The sequence below is a fragment of the Capricornis sumatraensis genome, chromosome 23 (genome assembly GCF_032405125.1).
Source record: "Capricornis sumatraensis isolate serow.1 chromosome 23, serow.2, whole genome shotgun sequence".
NCBI lineage: Eukaryota > Metazoa > Chordata > Mammalia > Artiodactyla > Bovidae > Capricornis > Capricornis sumatraensis.
Window position 1 is genome coordinate 16,120,050 of NC_091091.1, and position 12,605 is coordinate 16,132,654.

Consider the following 12,605-nt stretch of genomic DNA (forward strand, 5'->3'; position numbering starts at 1 on the left):
GGCAAGAAAACTGAAGTGGTTTGCCATTCCCTTCTCCAGTGGACCACGTTCTCAATTAGTTATTTAAAATGTAAGGAAAATTGTATTTATCTACATATTTAACATTTTTCATACTCTATTTCTTTTTGTAGATCCAGATTTCTATCTAGCATATTTCTTCCACCTAAAGGACTTTCTTTACCATTTCTTAGTTTAGTGAGCCTTTGTTTCTTTTTTGACTACATGGCTTGTGGGCTCTTACTTCCCCAACCAGGGATTGAACCCGTGCACCCTGCAGTGGAAGGATGGAGTCCTAATCACTGGACCTTCAGGAAAGTCCCCTTTATGTTTCTTATATGTAAGTTTACTCTTGATGAATTCTTTCAGCTTTTGTGTGTCTAAAAGTCTTTATTTCATTTTGTTTTCAAAAAATATTTTTTTGGGTATAGAATTTTAATTTGGCAGTGTGTGTGTATGTATATATATATATGTATGTATGTATGTATATGTATGTATGTGTGTGAGAAGGAACTGGCAACCCATTCCAGTATTTTAGCTTGGAGAATCCTGTGGACAGAGGAGCTTGGTGGGGTTCTGTCTGTGGTCTCGCACAGAGTCAGACATGACTGAAGCGACTTAGCATGCAAGCATGCATTGTAGAAGGAAATGGCAACCCCCTCCAGTATTCTTGCTTGGAGAATCCCAGGGACAGAGGAGCCTGGTGGACTGCTGTCTGTGGGGTTGCACAGAGTCGGACATGAGTGAAGTAACTTAGCAGCAGCAGCAGCAGCAGCAGCAGCAGATATATATATATATATATATACACACACACACATTTATTTTAAAAGTTTATTTTTTAAATAAACTCTTTTATTTTTTAATAAACTGTTCTGGCTTGCCTTGTCCCTGTCTTTTCTCCACTCTACTTTATGTGTCTTCCTTCTCTGATTTCCTTGGCTTTATTGAAGTCTCAACTTCTTCTCTTTAAATTAGTCACACTGTTTGGTTTCATCTGAGTCCCTCCTCCTGCCCAGTAGCCTAGAAACTCAAAAGGTATAAGCTAGGGCATTTATAGAACTCACCTTATTTATTTATTCTTCTTTTGGAATTACTATTCTATGTTGCCTGTTATTCAATATCTCAAAACAATTATTTCATTATTTTTTCTGACTTTTTTCAATTGTTTAAGGAAGAAGGATAAACCTGATCTCTGTTACTCTGTACTGGCTGGAAACAGAAGTTCGAAATATTGAATCAAAAAAATTAATACCTAAAACCAGCTTCTGATTGCAAAACTTCTCCTCAAAATGGATTGATATTTTGCAGTAGCTTATAATTATGAGGTCACTGAAAAAAATTTGTTTGGTGTTTGACATTATCTCTTTTTCTTACAGGATACATTCAAACTGGATTTTTAAATCATTGTAAGCCAGTGATGGATCAGAAGTTACAGAATGCAATGCCGAATTAAAGTCTTCGAAAGAATTGCTTCAAAGAATCGAAGAAAGAAAATTGATCTATTTCCTTAATACCTTGATCTAGAAAAACATACTGCACATGGTAGGAAGTGATAACTGGGAAAGTTTATTTGGGTCTTAATATACTGACTGATACCTAAATGATAGGAACTGGTCACTTTGTTTCTCAGAGGGCTTATACACCTGCGATTATGTTAAAAACCAGTAGTTTTATTAACATCTTGACATCACAAGAGAGGAGAAACAGTGCTAGCTGAAACCCTGCACCTTGGTCAAGATGACTTCTGAAGAAATGGCAGGTTCTGTTCTCAGACCTGTGAGTCAGAGAAAAGTGATCTCTGCTCAGTCAACTGTAGATGAACGTAATGATAAGGTCTCAGACATCAGTGTTCCAGAGTCTCATCCTGTCAGGCAGGGTGGGGAGACCTCTCATACCATCTCGCAACTGACCAAACTTACAGAGGAATCTTCTGGAAGCAATGTGCCCCAAATTTTCTCAGTAGCAAGGGAGAAAATAACCAGTGATGGGAACAGTAATGAAAAGCGCTGGGAGAAAAGCATGCCAGATTCTGTGAAAAACCTTAACATTAACTGCAACAGCATATTGAAAAACCATCAGCATGGCCCTTCTCAGAGCCAGTTTTATGAAACGTGCAATTCTATCACAGAGGAAGGTCTGGGTTTGGAAACTGGAATCCCTTCTTCAGTGGAAGGAAAGGTATTCTCTGGAATTCAACTGGAAATAGACAGACCTCCCATGGGCATCAGTCCATTAGGAACCCAGTCGGCCATTGTAGAGACAAGCAGGCCACACCCAAGCAACATGGCAGTATTTCACTTGCGTTACGAAGTTGACAGAAGAATGTCAGACAGTTTCTGTCCCCTATCAGATAACTTGATTTTGGATGATTGTGGAAACTGTGTACTACCTGCTGTTGGTGAGGGACAAGAGAAAAATTACATGGCATATACTTGCAAACTGATGAAATTGACAAGTAACTGTGACAATAAGAAGAGGCAGCTGCAGTGTGATCATTGTGACCCCTTGAATGACAAATACTTGTGCTTTGAAGGCTCTTGCCCAAAGGCCAATGTGGTACGTTCAAGTGACAGCTTTTGCAGGGAGGATTTTACTGACAGTCCACCTGCCAAGACCATTCTGAGCCATTTTGAGGACTTCCCTGATAATTGTGAAGATGTAGAAGAAGATTTGTTCAAAAATAAAAAGGAGCGGTCTGCGTGGTTAGTGAGGAGATTTTGCAAAAATGACAAGGAAGTTAAGAAATCTGTGTTTACTGGGACAAGGGCAATTGTGAGAACTTTGCCTTCTGGTCACATTGGACTGGAGGCTTTGAGTTATATTGATCAGAAGAAAAATGGTCTTTTATTGCCTCCTGGGAGAGTCATGGAACGGCTGTCAACAGTGGTGGTTAGGCAAGATGGTTCCCAAGGTCTGTCAGAAGCCCAGTGGTATCCGGTAAGAGTTAAAGTTTCTTTTAATCCATTTTTCAAAGTTGATTTTTTAAAACTCCAAATCTCCATTGTCTTAATTCATGGGAAATGTTCAGTTCTGGCCAATGATTCTTAGGGGAAGCATTTGTAATACTGGAGATTAGTAGACCTAACAGATACTGGAATTGATAACTGTCAAGACTGAGTTAATTCCACAGCAACATAAGTCACAAAATACACATAAATATGTGCTCAGAGAAGTTAGGGAGAGTCCCTGATTACTGTATGCGGGCTTATAAAACAGAAACTCCTGGAGTGGGAAAATGGTTCTGTCAACTGATTATTCAGTGGTATCCTTCAGAGATACGTCTGTCCTCTTCTGCCATGGAGTTCATCATTGTTTTTAGGTCGCAAGGCTTAAAAGAACTTAAATCTCATTTTCTCTGTTCAATTCCTCTAGCTAGTGCTTCCTGTTTCTTCCCTCTTAACCCTTTTTATGCCATGGCCCTCTTTGGCTATTTGGTGAAATCTTTGGGTTGAGAAGAACACTTTTAAATGCATCAAATGAAATACAAAGAATCATAAAGGACACAGATTATGTGGATAGACATATATCAAGATATTTTTGAAAGTGTAATATAGCAGGGTACTTCTTTATTAACAAACTAAATAATGGCAGCTAATGATGTGATAACTACAGTAACTTCAAGGCAGTGAAGAATGTTAGTAGGGAATGGTTTACCTGGGCCTTTCCCGGTTTTAGCAGTACAAGTCCCATATTCTGGGAAGCCACTCAGTCTTGGACAAACCAAGACAAACTAATTAATTAGTTACCTTAATTATAAATACTATTTTAGAGTCTCTTCCATGACTATAATATATGGCAATATCTGTGATTTCTATTGGTGACAAAATCACAGGTACTGCTAGTGTTACTGAAGTTTGTTTGGACTCTCTGAGTTCTATCCATAGTTCACCCTCTTTAAGATTCCTGCTCTGGAAATGCACACAAGTAGCTGCCCACTCTTGGACCTGATCTTTGCATCAGAAGCCAGCACCATGTATTCTCTTGTTTTTTTTTTTTTTTTTTTCCTTCTGTGGCTAAGTAGCCCAACTTCCTTCTACTGATCTTAGTGGAGAAGCTGTTTCCATAACTTTTGCATTCCAGTTTTACACAATTCCTTAAAACCTGGCCCTAAAAGTAAACCCAATCTAAAGGAACATCCTTTTATTAAACTATGACTAGCATATTTTTATTTTCATCATCATCAATTGTGGGAACTAATATTTATTGTGAATTTACATATGCCAGGCATTGGACTGAATAACTTACACACTTCATGAAATCATCTCAACTACCTTCTGATTTGGTCTGATTATTCACCCCATTGTATCATTAATAAAACAGAATCTCAAGGAAATTCTATACCTTCAATTCAGTTCAGTGCAGTTGCTCAGCTGCGTCTGACTCTGTGTGACCCCATGGATTGCGGCATGCCAGGCTTCCCTGACCATCACCAACTCCCGGAGCTTGTTCAAACTCATGTCCATTGAGTCAGTAATGCCATCCAGCCATCTCATCCTCTGTTGTCCCCTTCTCTTCCTGTCTTCAATCTTTCCCAGCATCAGGGTCTTTTCTAAAGAGTCAGTTCTTTGCATCAGGAGGCCAAAGTGTTGGAGTTTCAGCTTTAGCTGAATATCCAATTAATATTCCAATGAATATTCAGGACTGATTTCTTTTAGGATGGACTGGTTGGATCTCCTTGCAGTCCAAGGGACTCTCAAGAGTCTTCTCCAACACCACAGTTCAAAAGCATCAATTCTTTAGCACTCAGCTTTGTTTATAGTCCAACTCTCACATCCATACATGACTATTGGAGAAACTATAGCTTTGACTAGACGGACCTTTGTTGACAAAGTAATGCCTCTGATGTTTAATATGCTGTCTAGTTTGGTCATAACTTTCCTTCCAAGGAGTAAGCGTCTTTTAATTTCATGGCTGCAGTCACTATGTGCAGTGATTTTGGAGCCCAAGAAAATAAAGTCAGCCACTGTTTCCACTGTTTCCCCATCTATTTGCCGTGAAGTGATGGGACCAGATACCATGATCTTCATTTTTTGAAAGCTGAGTTTTAAGCCAGCTTTTTCACTCTCCTCTTTCACTTTCTTCAAGAGGCTTTTTAGTTCCTCTTTGCTTTCTATCATAAGGGTGGTGTCATCTGCATACATGAGGTTATTGATATTTCTCTGGGCAGTGAACACTATGTGTAAAGACCATGACAGACCCAGTGAAAACCAAATAATCTATCACTACCATTCATGCCCACGAGAATTCAAAACGGAAAAATAGAGCTGTGCAGAACAACAGGGGAATTCAATATATGCTGATCAAGAAAGATGTTCAAGAAGATAACAAATGAAAAAAATATAAAGCACAAGTTTCCAACCATCTTCTATTGAGGAATAATGCACACATCATTTTAAAGTATACAAATCCGTGCTTTTTCGTACATTCCCAAGATGGTGCACCTATCACAACTATCTAATTCCAAAATAATTTTAACAGCTCAAAAAGAAACTCCTGTTGCTTTCCTGATGGCTCAGTCATAAAGAATCTGTCTGCCTATGAAGGAGACATGGGTTCAATCCCTGATCTGGGAAGATCCCACGTACTGAAGAGCAGCTAAGCCTGTGCACTGCAATTATTGAGCCTGTGCCCTAGAGCCCAGGAACCGCAACTACTGAGGCCCTTGCACCCTAGAGTCTGTGCTGCACAACAAGAGAGACCACTGCAAAGACAGGCCTGCATACCACAGCTACAGAGTAGCCCCTGCTCAGTGTGATTAGAAAAAAGCCCAAGCAGCAATGAAGACCCAGCACAGCCCCAAATAAAGATAAGTAAATAAATAAGAAACTCCTTAACCATGAGTGACCACTCTCTCTTCCTCCCCTTCCCCTGGCAAGCACTAACCTGCTTTTGGTCCCTGTGGATTGCCGATTCTGGACATTTCCTACAAGACTTCTTGTGACTGGCTTCTTTCACTTAGCATCATGTTTTCCAGGTTCATCCATGTCATGACATATATCAGAACTATATTCTTTTTTATGACTGAATAATATTCTACTATATGAATGTACCAGATTGACTCATCCATTCATCTACTAAAGGACAATGGGTTGTTTCCACTTTGGGGCTGTTATGAATAATGCTGCTATGAATGTTCCTGGACAAGTTTTAGAATGAACGTATGTTTTCTTTCCTCCTGGTAAGATACTTAGGAGTGGGTTTAACATCTTGGGGAAGGAACAAAATGTTTTCTAAAACCACTGCTCCATTTTATATTCTCACCAGTAATACATGAGAATTCCAATGTCTCCACATCCTCACCAACGCTTGTTACTATTCATTTCATTTATGACATCTTAGTGGGTGTGACCTGGTAATTTATAGTGGTTTCAATTTGCATTTCCTTAATAACTAACAATGTTGAAAAGTTTTCCATTTCCTTGTTGGCCATTTATATATCATCTTTGGAGAAATATCAATTCAGATCCTTTCCCCATTAAAGAAAATGGATTTTTTTTGCCTATTTATTGTTGTGTTGCAAGGCTTCTTCATATATTCTTACCAGATACATGATTTGCAAATATATTCTGTTGGTGGGCTCTCACCTTTTTGATACTGTGCACTGATGCTCAGAACATCTTAATTCTGATGAAGTCAACAATTTATCTACTTTCTTCCCTTTGGTTGCTTGTGCTTTTAGTGTCATATGTAAGAAATGACTTCCTAATTCGTGAAGACTTACACCTGTGTTTCCTTCCCAGATTTTAACAGTCTTTGCTGTTGCTGTTCAGTCGTTGTGTCTGACTCTTGGCAACCCTATGGACTGCAGCTCGCCAGACTTCCCTGTCCTTCACTACCTCCCAGAGTTTGCTCAGACTCATGTCCATTGAGTCAGTGATGCCATCCAACCATGTCATCCTCTGTCATCTCGTTTTCCTCCTACCCTCAATCTTTTCCAGCATCAGGGTCTTTTCCAATGAGTCAGCTCTTTGCATCAGGTGGGCAAAGTATTGGAGCTTCATCCTCAGCATCAGTCCTTTCAGTGAATATTCAGGGATGATTTCCTTTAGCATTGACTGGTTTGATCTTCTTGCTGTCCAAGGGACTCTCAAGAGTCTTCTCTAGCACCACAGTTCAAAAGCATCAATTCTTTGGTGCTCAGCCTTCTTTATGTTCCAACTCTCACATCCGTACATGACTACTGGCAAAACTATAGCTTTGACTATATGACCTTTGTTGGCAAAGTGACGTCTCTGTTTTTTAATACAATGTCTAGGTTTGTCATAGCTTTTCTTCCAAGGAGGCAAGTGTTTTTTAATGTTATGGCTGTAGTCACTGTCCGCAGTGATTTTGAAGCCCAGGAAAATAAAATCCCCCACTGTTTCCATTCTTTCCCCAGTTATTTGCCATGAAGTGATGGGACCAGATGCCGTGATCTTAGTTTTTTGAATGTTGAGTTTTAAGCCAGCTTTTTCACTCTCCTCATTTACCTGCATCAAGAGGCTCTTTATTTCCTCTTCACTTTCTGCCATTAGAGTGGTATCATCTGCATACCTGAGGTTGTTGCTATTTCTCCAGGCAATCTTGATTTCCAGCTTGTGATTCATCCAGCCTGGCATTTCACCTGATGTACTCTGTACAGAAGTTAAACAAGCAGGCTGACCGTATACAGCCTTGATGTACTCCTTTCTGAAATTTACCCAGTCTGTTGTTCCATGTCCAGTTCTGTTTCTTCTTGACTTGCATACAGTTTTCTCAGGAGGCAGGCAAGGTGGTCTGGTATACACATCTCTTTAAGAATTTTCCAGTTTGTTGTGAACCACACAGTCAAAGGCTTTAGCATAGTCAATGAAGCAGAAGTAGATGATTTCCTGCAATTGTCTTGCTTTTTCAATGATCCAATGGATGTTGGCGATTTGATCTCTGGTTCCTCTGCCTTTTTCAAATCCAGCTTGTATATTTGGGAGTTTTCAGTTCACGTACTGTTGAAGCCTACCTTGAAGGATTTTGAGAATTTCTTTGTGAGCATGTGAAGTGAGCGCAGTTGTATGGTAGTTTGAACATTCTTTGGCATTGCCCTTCTTTGGGATTGGAATGAAAATGGACGTTTTCCAGTCCTGTGGCAATTGCTGAGTTTTCCAAATTTGCTGGCATATTGAGTGCAGCACTTTCACAGCATCATCTTTTAGAATTTGAACTAGCTCAGCTGGAATTCCATCACCTCCACTAGGTTTGTTTGTAGTAATGCTTCCTAAGGCCCACTTGACTTCACATTCCAAGGGGTCTAGCTCTAGGTGAATGACAACACCATCATGGTCACTAAGGCCTTTTTTATACAGATCTTCCATGTGTTCTTGCCACCTCTTCTTAGTATCTTCTGCTTGTGTTAGGTCCTTGCCATTTCTGTCCTTTATTGTGGCCCTCTTTGCATGAAATGTCCCCTTGGTTTCTCTAATTTTCTTGAAAAGATCTCTAGTCTTTCCCATTGTATTGTTTTCCTCTATTTCTTTGCGTAGTTCGCTTAAGAAGACTTTCTTTTCTCTCCTTGCTACTCTTTGGAACTCTGTACTCAGCTGGGTGTATCTTTCCCTTTCTTCTTTGCCTTTTGTTTCTCTTCTTTTCTCAGCCATTTGTAAGGCCTCCTCAGACAACCATTTTGCCTCCTGACATTTCTTTTTCTGTGGGATGTTTGTGGTCACCACCACCTGTACAGAGTTATGAACCTCTGTCCATAGTTCTTCAGGCAATGCGTCTGTCAGATCTAATCTCTTGAATCTCTTTGTCACTTCCATGGTATAATTATGAGGGTTTTGATTTAGGCCACACCAGAATGGCCTAGTGGCTTTCCCTACTTTCCTCAATATAAGTCTGAATTTGGCAATTAGGAGCTCATGGTCTGAGCCACAGTCAGCTCTGGGTCTTGTTTTTGCTGACTGTATAGAGCTTCTCCATCTTCAGCCACAAAGAATATAATCAGTCTGATTTTTGTGGACCATCTGGTGACCTCCATGTGTAGAGTTGTGTCTTGTGTTGTTGGCAGAGGATGTTTGCTATGACCAGTGTGGTCTCCTGGCAAAACTCTGTTAGCCTTTTCCCTGCTTCAGTTTGTATACTCCACGGTCTAACTTGCCTGTTACTCCAGGTATCTCTTGACTGCCTAATTTTGCATTACAGTCCCCTATGATGAACAAGACATCTTTTTTTTTTTTTTTTTTGGTGTTAGTTCTAGAAGGTCTTGTAGGTCTTCATAGAACTGTTCAACTTCATTTTCTTTGTCATTAGTGGCTGAGGCATAGACTTGGGTTACTGTGATCTTGAATGGTTTTCCTTGGAAATGAACTGAGATCATTCTGTCATGTTTGAGATTGCACCCAAGTACTGCATTTCAGACTCTTGTTGACTATGAGGGCTACTCCATGTCTTCTAAGGAAATCTTGCCCATAGTCTTAATGTCTTACTTTCAGATCTTTGATCCATTTTCAGTCTATGTTTTTACATGGTGTGTGAGTCGGGGGTCAAAATTCATTGGTTTGCTTGTGGATACCTTCTTGCTCCAGCAGCATTTGTTGAAAAGACTAGTATTTCCCCATCAGATGTTTTTAGCACTCTGGTTGATAATCAGTTAACTATTAATGTAAGGGCTTATTTGTGGACTCCCAGTTATATTCCACTGATTCCTATAGTATCCACATGCCAGTACCACCTAGTCTTGATTACTGTGGCTTTGTAGCAAGTTTTGAAATTTGGAAATGTGAGTCCTCTAAGACTGTTCTTCTCTTTCAAGACTGTCTTGGCATGCTTCTGCACGAAGGTTAGGATAACCTTGTCAATTTTTGCAGAGAAGGATTCTGATAGGGACTGCGTTGAACCTAGTTTGCTGTGGGTGGTATTCAGTTCACCTTGTTCGCTCAGTTGTCTCTGACTCTTTGCGACCCCACGGACTTCAGCACACCAGGCTTCCCTGTCCATCACCAACTCCCGAAGTTTACTCAAACTCATGTCCACTGAGTTGGTCATGCCATCCAAAACTCTCATCCTCTGTCATCCCCTTCTCCCGCAGGAGAGAAATGAGTTAGTTCTTTGTATCAGGTGGCCAAAGTATTGGAGTTTCAGCTTCAACTTCAGTCCTTCCAGTGAATATTCAGGACTGATTTCCTTTAGAAGGGACTGGCTGGATCTCCTTGTAGTCCAAGGGACTGTCAAGAGTCTTCTCCAACACCACAGCTGAAAAGCATAAATTCTTCAGTGCTCAGCTTTCTTTATATTCCATCTCTCACATCCATACATGACTACTGGAAAAACCATAGCCTTGACTAGACAGACCTTTGTTGGCAAAGTAATGTCTCTGCTTTTTACTATGCTGTCTAGGTTGGTCATAACTTTTCTTCCAAGAGCAAGCGTCTTTTAATTTCATGCCTGCAATCACCATCTGCAGTGATTTTGGAGCCCCTCAAATAAAATCTGTCACTGTTTCCATTGTTTCCCCATCTATTTGCCATCAATTGATGGGATCAGATGCCATGATCTTAGTTTTCTGAAAGTTGAGTTTTAAGCCAACTTTTTTCATTCTCCTCAGCATCAGTATTTTTTCCAAGTTTTCTCCAGGTGGTTCTATGATTCTATGGAGTTGAGAACCACTGACTAGGAGCTTAAACTGAGATTTTTGTGTTTTGGTCAGGACATTTCGGGAATATTTGCTCTTCTGTAAATTCCCTGGTGGCTCAGTGGTAAAGAACTCGCCTGCCAATGCAGGAGATGCAGGTTCAATCCTTGGGTCAGGAAAATCCCCTAGAGAAGGAAATGGCAATCCACTCCAGTATTCTTGCCCAGGAAATCCCATGGATGGAGGAGCTTGGCGGGCATGGGGTAGCAACAGAGTCGGACACGACTTAGCGACTGGACAACAACAACAAGCTCCTTGACCTGGCTCCAGCTCTCAGGAGTGTCGGGGCTGTCCTGGGGTCCTGCATGAACAATGCCAGCCTGGAGGCCCTTCTGCCTATACATTTGATGGGCAGTTCAACCCAGCAAGTGTCAGGGAATTTGGTTTTGAATCTTCACCTGGTTCCTTAAGAAACCAGAATCAGGAAGTGGTGTCAACTACACACATGCTCCCCAGTGATTCTGGGGAATTTTGTCCCCACAGAAGGAAATAGCTTGTCCCAGGCATGTGTGTCTTGCCAGCACTGTGGTGACTTGTCCAGTGCTTGCCATGGAACTGCTGCTGATGGCAGCATGTCTCACTAAAAAATGCACTGCTTTTAAAATCCATGTACACTTGAAATTGAACATTAAGAACACAACAGAAATTTAAATACAGCAAAGTAAATGGAAGTAGATTACTTGAAACCATTATCAGAGTCCCCTAGACACTTATATAAGCATGAGAGTCGTGAATTGGGTATCAGTTTCAGAATACTCTTTAGCATTCCTGTACTCATTCCTCCTGTTTCTGGAGCCCTGCCACTTCTTCTGAGAATGTTCACTGGTCCCTAGCTCAAACCTATCCCTTTCTGTCCATCCCGGAGGCCTTGGGATGTGTAATTTCCAATGAAAAGAACCAAAAAGATGATGCAAATCATTTCTTCCCTATTTCTTAGTCTCTGGAGGCTGGGAGAGGCTGCCATACCTCCTGCAGAGTAAACCTCAGGAACTTCTCTCTCCTTCTCTCTCTCTGGGCTTCCAGGAGGCTGTGGGCATTTTTATTAACTCTTAAGCTGAAGCTGGGGGATAGACTGGTTGTCCTCCTGGTCTTTCTTTTTTTAGAGTTAATTTACAATGTTGTATTAATTTCTGGTGCACAGCGAAGTGATCACTGTATATTATTTTCATGTTCTTTTCCATTATAGTTCATTTTAAGATATTGAATATAGTTCCCTGTGCTATACAGTAGGACCTTGTTGCTTGTCCTCCTGTCATTTCATAAGGGTGATTTCTGAAAGGCAGAGCCTTTTCTGAACATTCAAACATGGCTGGGATGAATATTTTCTAAAATACGATATTGTCTCTGCATTTCCTTTTTTAGTTTAGGGTCTAAACTAAATAAATCCTTATCCTTGCAATGTTTAAGAACACATGGATAAATAAATCACAGCCCCTTTCTGTAAATTGCTTTCTCCAACCTAAAAAAGCTACAGACTCCTAAGGTTGTGTTCTTTTTCCTGTTCTTTGATTGTTTTACATACTGGCTCTCCAATCAGATTCTAAGTTTACCAAGGGAAAGAAGTGGCCCTGTCTTTTTGTTATACTCTACATAATATAAGCATGATTCCAAGTATTAAGAAAACAGGACAACACCATGCTTAGAAACATGGTCTCTGGAGTCAGTTGGCCTGAATCGAAATTGTGACCTTGACTTCATCACCTGCTGGCCCTGTGACCTTGGAAAAGTTGCTTAATCTCCTTGTCCCTAGATATCTTATAGGTAAGCTGGAATTAATGATTCTTGGGGGGGTAAATGAAATGCTATCATGAAGTCCTCAGCACAGTGCCAGCAGGGCACTCTCCTCACCTGGGACCATTTAGCACTTGCTTGTGCTGAACTGTCCCCACCTTCTTCTACTGCTTGGTGCCTTCTCACATGGGGGCGTTTATAGTGGTGCATTTGAATGTATGTTCCTTGATCTATG

General features: G+C 40.6%; 1 protein-coding gene across 1 annotated transcript in view; it reads left to right on the top strand.

Annotated features, from left to right (window-relative positions):
- The first annotated feature begins 1,734 nt into the window (after positions 1-1,734).
- PLCE1 (phospholipase C epsilon 1) overlaps positions 1,735-12,605 on the top strand; it is a 329,527-nt gene continuing 318,656 nt past the window's right edge. The window contains exon 1 of the mRNA XM_068961526.1: positions 1,735-2,934. Within this exon, the coding sequence (XP_068817627.1) occupies positions 1,735-2,934 (1,200 nt within the window). The remainder of the gene's footprint in view (positions 2,935-12,605) is intronic.